The sequence below is a fragment of the Protopterus annectens genome, chromosome 5.part0 (assembly GCF_019279795.1).
Source record: "Protopterus annectens isolate FY-2018-M chromosome 5.part0, PAN1.0, whole genome shotgun sequence".
Taxonomy (NCBI): Eukaryota; Metazoa; Chordata; order Ceratodontiformes; family Protopteridae; genus Protopterus; species Protopterus annectens.
In genome coordinates, this window is record NC_056735.1 from 1,969,760,114 (window position 1) to 1,969,774,898 (window position 14,785).

General features: G+C 38.5%; 1 protein-coding gene across 5 annotated transcripts in view; it reads right to left on the bottom strand.

The window, feature by feature from the left end:
* KLF5 (Kruppel like factor 5) overlaps nucleotides 1-10,176 on the bottom strand; it is an 88,158-nt gene extending 77,982 nt beyond the window's left edge. The window contains exon 1 of one of the 5 annotated variants that reach the window (XM_044071736.1): nucleotides 9,779-10,176. In XM_044071736.1, coding sequence (XP_043927671.1) covers nucleotides 9,779-9,967 — 189 coding nt within the window. In that variant the 5' untranslated portion in view covers nucleotides 9,968-10,176. Of the gene's footprint in view, nucleotides 1-6,594; nucleotides 6,670-9,153; nucleotides 9,273-9,406; nucleotides 9,428-9,515; nucleotides 9,592-9,778 lie in introns of those variants that run through there. The other 4 variants (XM_044071738.1, XM_044071740.1, XM_044071737.1 and 1 more) reach the window with 4 other exon arrangements.
* Between the last annotated feature and the right edge of the window lie 4,609 nt (nucleotides 10,177-14,785).

A 14,785-nucleotide genomic window follows, 5' to 3' on the forward strand; every position in this document is an offset into this window, starting at 1 on the left:
GAGGGACACAGGTGGAACTACCGGGGTAAACTTTCACATTACCCATCCAATCGTCCAAATTACACTTACACAAGACCAAGGAGGGTCTGTTTAACATGAATAGGAAGCTTATTTCAAAGGTGGGGTAACCTCTGCGAGACATCCAGCAAGTTCTGTTGATGTCACATACCAGGTTAAGGTCCTTTGAATGAGTGACCCGTGTGCTATTTGAATTGGAAAAGTACAGCAATTCCATTTAAGCGGTGTCAGAGATTGCTCTATATGCAAGGCACAGGTCGCCTCTGAGCAGTCTGTACAACACAGAGTAAAGTGAATGACTTCAGTCTGTCCACATAAGACACAATTGCTGTGTTTGGAAAGGAATATACCAAAAAGGGAGCATTGTACTCTATTATTGGCCTGATGAGGGAAAAGTATTTATTATTTATTCACATTTGTTGACCAGGAAAGTCCACTGGGCTTGGGACCCATTTTCAGTGGAGGCCGTGGAAGAAAAGCTCCAAGTTACATGAAAATCATTACATGAATTTATAAGGAAACAATTACTTACAAAGCAAGTGAAATACTATAGAAAACTATCTAAACAGCACATATGTTGTAAAAAAAGCACAATACAGTAACAATGGAAGATTAGCATGTAGGTAAATTAAACACGTGTGTTAACAATACAGCTCAATTTTTTTTTTTTAGGGGGGGTAGGAAAAGGGAAAGGCGAGTTTAGTGGGAAGGTAGAATTAGAAAGTGGAAGGTAGAAAAGCCATCGTTAGAATCTTATAGCTAGGTGGTGGGAATATGTAGATTATAGGTGGTATGCATTTAATGGTAGTATTAAAAGTAGAAAGTGACAGAAGAGAAACTGTGTTAAGATAGTTGTATAGATGTCTGGAGTAGGATAAAGATTAGGGATACACAAGTACATTTACTATGTGAAACAGTTTTGTTAGTTAGATTAAGGAGGCTGTGGATGTGTGTTGCATGTGCAGCTGGGGTTATCAGTGAAATGTTGTTTTAGTTTTCTTTTAAAGGAGATTGTTGTTTGTCTTTCGGCTTTTCCCAGTTAGGGGTCACCACAATGGAACTCCAGTCCGCTAATGATTGGCAGTAGGTTTTTACGGTGCTGAGTTGCCAGCTCGACACCCAATCTTCAATGAAGGCACGCCCATTCACGCATGTTTTTCGGAATGCCACTCTACTGCGGGGAGGACATGCAGACTCCACACAGAAGGCACTCCCCGCACACCAGCAGAGAATCGAACGGGAGAACCTCTTGCTGTGAGGCAACAAAGCTACCGCTGCACCACCGCAGCAGTTGTTGTCTAATTCTGTAACTGATGATGGGAGGGCATTCCACAGCTTAGTTATGGAATGGGAATACAGACAGCTACTTGCTCTTTTACTAGATTTTGATATTTTCAGTAGGAGTTTGTCGTTAGAGCATAGATTTTTGGATGGGACGCAAGGTCCAATGATATTTTTCAGGAAAGGGCAAAACTCAGGTTTATAAATAAGTTTATGGGCAAAATGTGTAAATTCTTGCCAGTTTAGTTCTCTAGTGGCCTGGCAATGGTGGGTGTGATTTGGTTGGGCTGTTGCGAATTTTGCAAACAGGACTGCAGTCTGTGTTCCAAAGAGTTGTGGAGATTGAAGAAGATAGGAGACCCATAGAGTAAGGTTGGAAGAAGACTTTTTGAAAGTTTTGTTCAGATGGGAGTTGTCAAAGTATTGTTCATTTGTCAAGTTTCCCCAATTTGAAGGGAGTCTTTTTTATTGCGTTATTAATATGCAAGTCAAAGCCAAATTTGTTGTCAATACTAAATTCCAAGCAGTTTGGCCCGATTTACTAACTCTGGGTTTCATTTATAAAAGTAAGGTTGGTGGGAACATGTTTAGAAGCAAACAGGAGTAGTTTAGATATATTGGGGTTAAGTAATAGCTGTAACTAGTTTAGCCAGAGTTCTATGGATGCAAAGGCTTTTTGTGTTAACTTTTGGAGGTCATAAAAGTTATTGGAGGTACAGATTATGGTTGAAGCGTCTGCATATTGTATGGTAGTAGTGTCAGAGGGTAGTACAGAGGGAACTTTAAACTAGGTAGTTTATAAAAATGTTGAATAGTAGGGGTCCTAAGTACAGTCAGAGGGAACTTTAAATTAGGTCGTTTACAAAAATGTTGAATAGTAGGGGTCCTAAGATTGACCCCAGGGGCACTCCTGTTATTTGGAAGAAACCAACCTAGAGAGGTTATTCTGCCATTTTACGGATTGTTGTCTGTTTTCAAGTAACTAGTGAACCACGTTAGGGTGGCATCAGAGCATCCTAGTGATTGCAGTCGCTGGATAAGTTTAATATGGGAGACTGTGTCGAATGCTTCTGAGAGATCCAGTAACAGGACTGATGTAAGCAGGTTATTATCTAGGGCATTACAGATGAAATTTGTGAAGGAGACTAGGGCAGTAATGGTACTGTGGGATGGTTGAAAACCATGTTCTGAAGGGGATAGCAGGTTGTTGGTGGTTAGATATTCAACCAGTTGTTTGTGGATGCATTTTTCCATTATTTTAGATAGAGGGGACAGTATGGAAATGGGTCTAAAATTAGAGATAGGTCATGAGGGTTTCCACCTTTATGAAGTGGAGGGACTGCTATTTTTTTCCAGAGCTGGGAGACTGTGTTCTGCAAGTGATCGGTTTATAAGAATACTTTCTGGGAAACTACTGCTTAGCACCAATTTTGAGATATTCTGGGGGGAGATTATCAGTGGATAAGGAGCCTGGTTTCAATTTTCCAATTTGTTTGTATCTGAGAGGTTGCTAGGAAGGTTATGACCTCTTTTCTGAAGGCAATGCCCTTACTTATGAGAGGAACAATACATAATGACCTTCTTACCATTGTGAAGACATGGTGATCGGAGTTAAGGTTGCTGTCAATCTGTACTATCTCACCACTGACTGTGGTGCTTAGGGTATTGTTACTGATGCAGCAGGAACATCAACCTTGCCAAATGTGATGAGAATGCATTTTTTTTTTTGCATTAAAGTTAAAGACCATGACTTTGGCACCAGTCAGTCTGCGTAAGACCTTCTTCCAGGATGTTGACATCGCTAAGTGGTTTCAATGACTGCTCCCAGTTTGCAGTCATCAGCAAACTGTCACAGTCCTTTAGTTTTTTGCCTGTACGTCGAAGTAGATTCCAAACAGGACCTCCACATATGCAGATTTATGTTGTTGGTTTGGTAGGTGCAGAAGGAGAGGTGTGCATGCTAACATCCTGCTTAGTACCCAACTGAATCGTGAACAAGAGAGCCTAGATTCTAGGTTCTTGATACAGATGCATCTCACATAATGAATTTGTGTGGACAAGAAAAAGGGGGTCGTCAGTGTACATGAGGTAATTGCTACATTGCCTCATGATGCCCATGCCGACCAGGCCAGCTGGAGAAACTGTGGGAAATTGCCCATCCATAACGCTAGGTAAGTTGGTGTGTTCAGAAAACAGGGAGAGGACAGGAAACGTGGACAAAAAAAAAAAATATGAAGGGCTAGTGGGCAAGATCTGTGTTGGTAACTCAGGAGCTTCTCTGAATGCATCACCTGTCAGTGAGGGACAATCACGGGAACTCACCAATGGAGCACCAGCAGAGATAAAGGGAAAATTGGCAGCAAGAATCGTTTGCGGCTATAACCACCACCTCCTATTGAGTCAACTAAATTCCAGTCTAGTTCACCCATACCATCTATTCACCCATACCATCTATTCCCCTCAATTCCTGTAGTTACAAACAAAAATATTTTTGTGGCATATACATGCAATAATCTTATGCGGTCTTTTAAGTGTATTATATTTCCTGTTTGAATGTATTAAATTATATCTTTATTTTATTTGCAATACCCTACATACTTTTGTTTTGTACTTTTTTATACTTCCAGGAAGAGACTGGAATTGATCCAGTGAGATCAGAGCTCTAACCCAGTAAAAACAAAGGTCATTCACAAATCGTTTCTATCTTTGCACCAGCAGTCATTTGCCTGCTGTTAGTGCCTTAGGGAAAAAATTAATAAGTACAGTCTCAAAGAGGTGACAAAAATATTTTTAAAATTACTTCGAAGCTTATAAAGCATGTAACAGAAGTCTAAAAAAAAAAAATCAAAGGTCGACAGGAAGAAAATTTGCTTCCTACTGGAATTATCTTTTCTAAAGAGGTTGTAGGGTGCAAAAATAAATAAATCAAGAATGGAAGGGACAGAAAAGGTAATTCTTAGAAAAGACTGAGGAAAAAATAGCCTGTTGATTAAGATTTACCATGCAGCTAATGAAGCTGGCACATTAGGAAGGTCTAATCATACTAAAGCAAGATCAACAGTTAAATCAGACAACTAGGAAATGGGCAGATCAAGATCAAGCAACTCAGTGGTCCCATAAATTTCAAAGTCTAAGTTTATGCCATTCCAATTCAATTTCTAAAGCTATTCAAGTTAACACAGCATGAATGTATTGGAGGGGGGGGGGCATCACACGGCCAAACCACTAGTAATGCAACTCTGTTGGAATAAATATGGCTGCGGCAATACAAGACCCAGTAATTAACTGCCCACTTTCAAGAGTGACTTTGAAGCACAGACCCGCTTTTCTTATTTGCTCAGAGTTGCACAGTACACAAAGCAGCCAAGGGAAATTAAAACCAGAAAGATAATAAATATTTATTAGAAGTACAGATTTAATTATCTGTTATACTGCAGACAATCTGTAATCAGGCTGCACTAATAACTACAAAAACCAATACATTTAAAATGGCAGTAACAAAATTTAGATGATATAAAATATTTAACTGATATATAAATGAGGAGTGCTACACTGCACGTCTGAGGCATTCCATTAAAAAATAAATAAATAAAATCCAAAGTTTAACAGGAAAGGGTCATTTTACGGCACAATTAGTACTGCTGAATGTTGAGCAATGGAACACAACGCAGGCAACTGTATTAACGATCACCAATAACAAAACCTGCACTTTACTGTAATAAAACTGCAGTGTTTTTCTAGGGATATAGTAAGTTAGTCTCAACTCGGCAGTAATCTGATTGGTACTGTTAAAACTGCAATTAAAGTAGTGTTTGCTGGTACAAATGGTACAGATTTGCAAAGTAACCTGACAGGGTATGTACAGACCATACCCTCAAAATACTGTTAAAAGAGCACTAAATGCAATATTTAGCTATCCCAGGAATGGCATTTTTTCTGTACTGTGTAACTTCATTATTCTGTTTTAAAATATGAAGAGCTTTAAGATATGCAACCAGTTTAAAAGGATACACACAGTCTTAGTTTATTAAAGTGGCCCCCAGGTACTAACCATATCAGATGGCAACATTTGTTTTCTATGTATTCAGTCTTAGGACAGTAGACTGAACCACAACACAGCTTTATAAAACTGTTCCTGTACAGACAAAGCTTCTTAATTTTAGTTTAGAAAAACTAGATCATTCAATAGTCAGTTACAAAAAATAAAAAAATCAATCGGTCATACAGGAAAGCTGACAGCACAAAAGTGGTCCTGAGCTAGTGGCTCCTTGTTTAGAGAGGCGCATGGAGGGCAATGCTGTATGTGTGGCAGTGAAATGCAATTCACACACAGTGATCGGCTATACAAGTTGTATGACGGAGCATTTGACTTAAACACCAGATGTGTTTCAGTTCTAAAGCACAGAATCCCTGAAGGTAAACACAGCTTTTAAATGAATACAGTTAAAACTACAAATACAGTGAACAATAAATGCTTTTTATATGTTTATATTGGAAAGCTTAAATAAAGCATAATTTTGTAAGATGTGTCATTGCACATTTAAATTTTTATATTGATCATTTCTTTTAAATAAACGGCACCAAAGTCAGAAGCCATGTCAAACTGGGACACAGAAATTTTTTAAAAAGCAGGGACAGTTAAACACCTTTTTTCCTCTAGTACACACAAGTTTTGAGGCCCATTTTCTACTAGGCAGTAATCATTTCCCCAATTCCATATTAAAATGGCACACCCAGGAATTTTCAAATGGCAAGGATAATAAACAAAATATTTTTTTTCTTTTAATACACTAATCTCAAAAAACAGAAGATGATTTTCTTCTTAACGGTAATCATTTCCCCAGTCCATGAATCATTAAAGCCAAATGTGACAAAATAAAAATAAACCAAATGATGCAACACTTTATAGGCCACAAATGAAATGGACAATTGCAGAAGGTCTGCTGAAGTTTTTTGTCCCAGTGCTGCCATGGGGAGAAAACTGTCTCTCTAAGAACAGTTAACTATTCACAACAGGGATATACTGTTCCCATTACAAGACAGTTCCTCAGGAATATTAAAGAAGCAGTGAGAGGACATACGGCTACATCACACCCTCTTACCAGAAAATACCTCTACTGGTTGCCCACTGTCGGGCATAATGGTGCAACTACCACCATAAACACAAGTAACATTTTACCTGTATTACTGCAAATCACTGTATCCAGTAAGTGCTCACCCAAAATGATACAAAAAAAAAAAAAAAAAAACCTCAAAACTAGTCTTCAGTTAAGCTAAAAATTATAAAATACTTACAGATTTATGCTGCAATGTAAATGCCTTAATTTTTTTAAGAAATGCTCACAGTTCCCTAAATATTGTGGCTTGCTTTGCCATTTCTACTACTGTACAATACATTAAATAATTTCCGGTCCTCGAGTCAGACAAACCATTTTGTCACTGCTTTCATCTTTACAAGCACATACAGCTGTCTACTGCTGTTGCTGTGGTCCAAAGGTAACCAACCACACCTCTTACGCACTGCATTTTTCCAGAGTACAACAGTCATGCAGGCCCAGTAATAAAAACCAGCCTGCTACACACCAACTCAACTGCTTTTAAATTCAGTTTGATTACTAGGCTCATTCACAGATAAGTACGAAATTACAGTTCACTACAAAAGAAATCATCAGCAGTTAACATGAATATGTTAGCTTCTTCTGTACTAAATCAAATCTGCTGAAAGGCATAAGCAGTGAGCACACAGGTTTGGCATACAGTTGTTTTTTTTTAGTTTATGAACCATGTCCTCCTTCACATACATTTGACAGCATTTTGACGTGAGCAAGCAAGCCAGACACTATCTTTTTCTTAGTCTAAGAAATATTTAAACACATCAACATATATTTACACAACTGACATAAGTACAGCAATTGGGAAATAAGAAATCTGACCAATTGACCAACTGAAATGGAGAACAACAGAACAGGAAAACCCAACTAGTTACTGAAAAATCAGTATATAAAAACACTCATTCTGTTAGTGCCTTTTATGATCAAATTACCACCAGTAATGTGTATGGGGATACACAGACATATACACACACTTGTACATACATTCTTTTTAACCTTCCAAAATGCCCTCTTATCCAACTTAAATTCAGTCTATTTTGCAAGGAAAGAAACGCACAAAACCACCACATTGCTTGTGCTGTGTATGTGGCAATCACTTGTGCTTTATGCATTTGGTTATTATTCTTGCTAGGATAATGCCCCCTGGCATATACAATGTGGACACCTGTTCGCAACATAATCCTAACAGAGCATATGAGAAATGTTCATGTATTTATGTGTTCTGCAAAGATAAAATAAGACTACTTTCATCTTGTTTTAGTATTATATGTTATACTTCATACATTACCTAAATGAACAAAGTTCAGATGTATCTTTTAACTTTGTTAACCATGTAGGTTAGTTACTCCTGAGACTAATTTCATCCGAAACCTAGGCAAGATGGCAACACACACAGCGAGTAATACAAGAAAATATTTATCACTGAAAGGAATGCAAGTAAACACACATACAATAACACATTACTGTGTTTTGCCTGTAATTTATTTTGTGTCACTATTTTTAATCCATTTCTACAGAAAAGCCTTCTTGCCCAAGTCCCAATCTGAGAACAGGTCCTACGCACATGTCTAATCCAGTTAGAAGTCATAAGATTGCACTTATTGCATACAAAGCACAGACAATCCACACATGTATGCCCCATCTATACATACCCATACATCATGTATGTATTCACATGTTTGTACATATATGTATATATGGATGAATGTACAACTACGTAGATATGCACGAGTATGAATGTTCATGTGTACATGTAAAACGTTGTATGGTGTTCCTACATTGCCCTCTTAAAATAAAGTAGGGGAAATCCCCCTGCCAAATGTCCTCACCACATTTGTCTTGGTGCGAATTCCACCTTTAGTCTTCCCTGAAGCTAGACTATGATTAATGAAAACAGAATAACCTGGTCAACAAAAAGTAAATATGCACAAACCCCACAGTTACATATACAGCACAAAGTTAAGTTTCCTGAACTTCACCCCATGTTAACTATAAAATATCATTTAAAGGCTGGCAATCGTGCAATATGAATTTCAAGGGGAAAAAGGATAGCTTACTCTTAAAGTGCTCTGCAAACAAATGTGCATTTCTTAAAAAACTATAGCACAAGACACAACAGGATACATGCACTGAGAAAATGTACTTGGCATACCTACCCATCCCATTAGGGGAAACAAAAATCACCTCAATTAAACACTTGTTTGCAGAAAAATTTCATACCTCAAAAGCTTCAGGATGCCCACACAACAGCCAAGAAATTAATGCAATAATAAAGCCGCCCTGATAGCATTACTCATGAAATATACAAAAGTCACTTCAATTACAAGCAAGTAAAGCAATTCACTTAGTGTGACAGTGCTAGAAACCATGTGGGTGGTTGCAGGCTGATATTACCAACATAGTCATCATCAAAACATTTATCGTGTTCTCTTCAGTGAACAAATGTTACATTCCCTCTTACACTGTAAAAACTCCACTCATACCAGACAACTTTAGCAAACTATCCACCCCTCCTTCAAAATCAGATGACCCGTAGCAAAATTGTTATATTCTGTATTTACTGCTCGAGTTTAATTAAACATGTATGTAAATATAAAACCTAATTAATGCCGTTAAGATGTAGTGAAGCTGTCAACTAAGGATCTCGTCTATTAAAGTCATGCACTGACCACTTTAACACGAGCGTTATTTGTGCAGTTTGTATGTTAAGCGTTTATCTTTGCAGCTGCTGCATTTTACTTACATAGTTCAGATGTTTTAACAGTGCACAATTAGCCACCAAAACTATCCAGTTACTTGACTGTACATCACACAACAGATTTTCTCTCTCTACCATTATAAAACTATGTCCAAATGTTTGGCATTTTTGTACGGCAAATACAAAATCTTAATCAGAAAACACAAATTTATAAAGACAAGCCTGCAGTTAATGTTCAGTATGTGCACTGCAGCAAGACGTATAATCAAACAAAGGTGTCCCGAGCTACATATTACACCTAAAGTTTTCGTCCAACATGCAGACAAAACGACCAGGTACACCAGACAAGGGGACATCCCATTCCAAAATGAAGAAAAGACCGTCAATGGGAATGCGTGCAGCACTACCTGCGTGGGAAAGAAAGGGAGGCACTGCTTAATACTCCAGAGCAATCCTAAACCTTGGAATGCTCACATGCCACTGTCGCCCCCATAACCATTCCAGAATGTTAACCACGCAGCGGGAACACAAATATAAAACTTTCAACTGGCGACCACTCGTGGGCGGGGAGCAATGCAGCAGCCCATCTAGTGAGTTAATTAAACACACAAACGTCTCTTCTTCCACCCAAATTATAAAAATCAAAGCAGTGTAAACAGGTGTCGCCTACCTCAGCCAGCTCATCCCCCAGGACTGTACGAACAGTTGGGTTCTTACTAAATGACCCGAAAAGCAGCGAGTCCCCAACACCACTGCCCCCCATATCTCTGAGCATGGGTCTGAGCTGAGTAAATACGGGTTCCTCAGACATCGCCACAAATCCTGAACCTGCGCTCAGCGAAAGGACACCCGAAGCCATAGACGCTCTACTTACAGAAGACCTACTTTTCAACCCTCAAAAAAATCCTACACCGGAATGTCTCGGTTAGTAATTAGCACAGCTACACAGTTGCAGCCGTTTCCAGTTGTGGGTCGTTGCACCCTCCCACCTGTTAACCGCCGTTACATTACTTTGATAATTCTCTTTACTGACAACTTGTTTAACTTCACTTCACTAAAGTGTAAAGTTAGTTCAGCCCCATGACGCTAACGCCACCCAATAGCAACCATCCTAATCACATGGATGAATTTATCTAGCCAATCCAAACTCCTGGAGTCTTCACGTTTTCATATCATATCTCTGATATACAGGAGTTAAAAGAGACAGGAGAGTATAAAGTTCTGTAACGAAGTATAAACAAGTTCTGGCAGTATATAAAGACGTCCCAAGGCAGATTAGTAGCAAATCATATTTCCCTTAGAGACAGCTGTAATGAAAAAAAAAAAAACTTTATATCAGATACCTGCTGCATCACCATAAACCTGTTGGCATTTTGATTCCCAGTTAAATATTTATTGTTATGGCATTTAAAGTCACCCAGAACTGTCCAACCTTTTTGGCTCAGGGGCCACTTACCATACTTGGCAAGGTTTGGGGTGGCCAAATTATCATGTCAGACATGTATCTGTTCATTCAAAACAGTTTGTTGCAGGACATATCCTGATAAGATAAAATGTTTGGTGGGTCGGGCTGTGGTCCCAGGGCCACCTTTTGGACACTCCCGTTCTAAGCACAAGAAATCTGGGCAAAACCAACAATAATGGGGGATGAATGCCCAAAATCAGGAACAATTTTAAATACTACTCCTATAAACATAGAAAGTTGCTGGAATAATAGGTTTTGCACCAGCATGCATTTTTCTGAAGGATATGAAATCAGAAACTCGAATGTGTGTTATTATTTAATGACTTCATTTTACTTCAACCTTCAGCGATTTGGCAGAAAACCTAAACTTTTATGAGGAGCAGACCAAAAGTTTGAGGCAAAAATCTAGACATTCTGCGAATCTGGACAGCTGAGAGGTAAAGGTTGTTGCAGTCAGATTATACACGTTTAAGTATTCTAAACCAAGACTCGCTGAAGTAGAATTTGTGTTTATATGAGGGACATCTCAACTTTTAAGCAACATTAAGAACACTTCCTAAAACTTAGAGTCAAAGAATTAGAAGTACCGTGGTTTCTTCCATATGTTACTTAAAAATGTTTTATATTTGGTAAAAGTTCCCCTGGCGAGATGCAGAAGGAATACTGCAGCGGTGAATGTAAGGACATCTTAGGGTTACCACCTCTCCCTCTTTGCGAGAAGACAACCCCTGTTTGGGCAGTTGTGTCCTGCGGGGGGGGGGGACTAAAAACGGCAAATGTCCTGAGGTTTTAGGGAAAAAAATAATAAGTTTTCTTTAATAGTTGCATAAAATCGTTATTTTGTATCTGAAACACCTAAATGTTATATGAAATAGTATAAGCAACTCAAATGCTACAAGAATGAGCTTTTATTTTTGGGGGGGAATGAAGCTCCGTCACTTGCACTGTCTGTGGGCATTTTTGTCCTGCAAAATCTCACGTTTCTACAAAAAGTGCCCCACTTTGGGCATTTGAAAAGGTGGCAAACCCTGTGGGAACTATACTTACGTCGTGTGTGTTTTACTGCTAAAATATAAGGCGTTTTGATAACTTAAAGCGAGAGGTCTAATATTTCACGATATAGGTAATAGTCCTCAGTGCGCTTTAAAAAGTATCAGTATAGTTGCTATTGTAAACAGAGACCATAACAACTCCAGTGAGTAAGGAGGTTCTGCAATTAGCACCCTGTTAAGTATCCCATGGAATTTGTGTATTCTCTGAATTGTTCCATTTTAAATATGCTAAATGTCCATGCGAAAACTGCGATGGTTAAACATTGTTAATACTTGTGAAGTTTAACAACTGTAAAGCGTCTATATAAATATATACACATACGCACAAGCGCACACACGCACACACCCACGTGTGTACGTGTGTGTGTGTGTGTGTGTGTGTGTGTGTGTCATCTTACGATATCCCTGAAATGTTGGGTGATGCCGTGATGCGTGATATAAAACACTAATGTACAAACAATGACACTATAGTAATTCAAGTCCAGTTACTTGACTGACCAGAGTATTTACTCGGGTAATACTTAATTAACGTCATAATGTTTATAGACCGCAATATTTCCTATTAAAGAATTTCTAAGTTCTGGCAGGTGTTCTCTGTGGAGGCGGACGAATGCAGAACTTGATTATGAAGTCTGAGCTAGTGCACCTGTTCAAAGCACTCTGGTGGTTGTTCATTATTGGGTGTCTTGCCAAATTCTGCAAAGTTGGACGATCGCTTTGGTAATCTCGTCTAAATATGCTTGCACCCTTTTCTACCACATCTTTCAATTTCCCCTCAAATGAGGAAACTTTTCAAAACTGGAAATGGAGGAAGTGAGAAAAAAAGGTGGGAAGGGTTGCTACCAGCTTTAATAACATTTTCACAACATAATCCAAAAGTGCTTTACATTTAAGTTAGAGTATTGCTCGTGAACGGTATGATTAAATATTACTTAGTGAGTTATTTTTGTCTGTTTTGTTTAAAATCGTAACTGTGGATGTCGACAAACACGGTCAAAGTGAAACGAGTATTTTTAAGCAAACTTAGGTAGCACTGGCTTCTTGTAAAACAAACGAATCAGTTGAAGTTGTGAAGTTGTTAAACAGGCTAGCACGCCTGCAATAATTTGTAGCAGAAAAAACAGTTTGTTCTTTAACGTGGCTATATAATTAGATATGTTTCCTCTTGATAGAATGGCAACCTTTTTTGAACCAGATAATCTTAGTGAGCTGTTATTTCTTAGGACAAAAAGGGAGGCATATCCAGACGCGACTTGAATAAAAAAGGACGTGTGTCTTTCTGTGGAAGTATTACGAAAAGGTAGGCTAGGCTGGCCGGCCGTGTCACAAAGTGACTCACGATCCTGTTGAAATGGGCTGCAAATTTTCGTCATCTAATGAACCAGCAAAAATCAAATTGTTGCCCTTCTGGAGCAGATGTTTGGTAGCTAAAGCTTAAGCTGTTTAAGCATCTTTGCTTTCCTGTTTTAACTTCAAACAAGATCAACGTTCATAACGGCTGCCACAGGCAGTCTTGTTGCCTGCCGTACATAGCAAACTGAAAAATTAATTTTATTCCAGTATCCGTATCATTATGTATAATGATTTAAGGAAGGAAAAAATGGTAGCCACTTTTATCTTCCCGCCCCGGATGAGGAAAAGTTTGGTTACCACTTCGCATTTTTTCAACCTCTTAGCACAATAATTCTGTACAAAGACAAAAAGAACGGGGGACAAACGCCCCCCAAATATCTACAGTTTTTAAATATTCCACTTAAAACGTTGATAGAATAACATGTTTGGCATTATCGTGCATTTTCTGAAGAATATGAAGTCTGAAATTCAAACACTCTCATAATTCAATGACTTAAATCCTTTGGGATTTATCAGAAAAACATCAAACCAAAAATAAGAGGCAAAAAAAAATCTGGGCAGTCTGCGAAAATCTGGACAGTTGAGAGGTACGTAAGATAGCCCTAGTTTGGGCTAACGTGGCAAGAGGGGCCACATGATTAGAAAGCATTTCCTTAGCTTTCGATACAGATAAGCTGAAAATGTCTTAAAATACGCAAATCATTCGTTCATTATTTTGTGATAACTATCGGGATCCAGTTCAAAGTGGTTGGGAGCAATGGCAGATAATGAGTATTCTGATACTCGGTGGGTTCAAGCCAGGCAGTGAAACCAAGCCTGGACTGGGCACCATCGGTTCGCGGGATGTACAGGTGGCAGACCTCTTAGCACAAGAAATCTGGACAGAGCCACAAATAATGGTGTAACAAACTTCCAAAAGCAGGAACAGATTTAAATAGTGTTTTCACAAACTAAAAAGTTGATATAATAACATAGTTTATATCAATATACATTTTCACAGCATACCTCTCAACCCCTTAGTGCTAGAAATCTGGAAAAAGCTTGACAAAATGGGGGGGGGGTAAAGGCCCAAAATAGGGGCAGAGTTTAAATATTGCTCCTATAAACTTAGAACGTTGCTAGAATAACAAGGGGGTTTATGTTAATATGCATTTTCTGAAGGATTTGAAGTCTAAAACTCAAAGGTATGTCATCATTTAGTGTCTTTAGTCCTCAGATCATCCCAATAATTTGCCAGAAAATCACAAATTTAATGAGGAACAGACCAAAAATATGAGGCAAAAATCTGGCCATTCTGCAAAAATTTGTACAGTTGCCAGGTATGTTTCACAGTGATAGGAAGGCTACAAGTCAAACCTCTGTCATTATTTAGTGACTTTAGTCCTCAATGATTTCCCAGAAACCCACACATTTTATGAGGAAGACAGCAACAATTTGAGGTAAAAATCTAAACTTTCTTTGAAAATCTGAACAGTTGAGAAATGGGGCCCTCACTCACACAGGGCAGATGCACCTATAGAACATGTTGAGGTTTGCAGTTTGTATACAGAAGGCATGGGTATCTCAGCCAAAACCCAGACTGGAGAGCCAAGCTGTGAAGCATAAATGCTAACTCCAAATCTTTGCCACTGTACTACCAACACATTAAAATTATCAGAACTGAAAAAAAAATTTTTGAAATATGGTGATAAGTTAAAGGTAATACTTGTCAATATAGACTTCCATTCTTTGCTAAAAAATGCTGCACGTTTGGCACCTGAAAAATCCTATGTTCCCAAATCAAGATAGCATATGGGAATGATGTGGC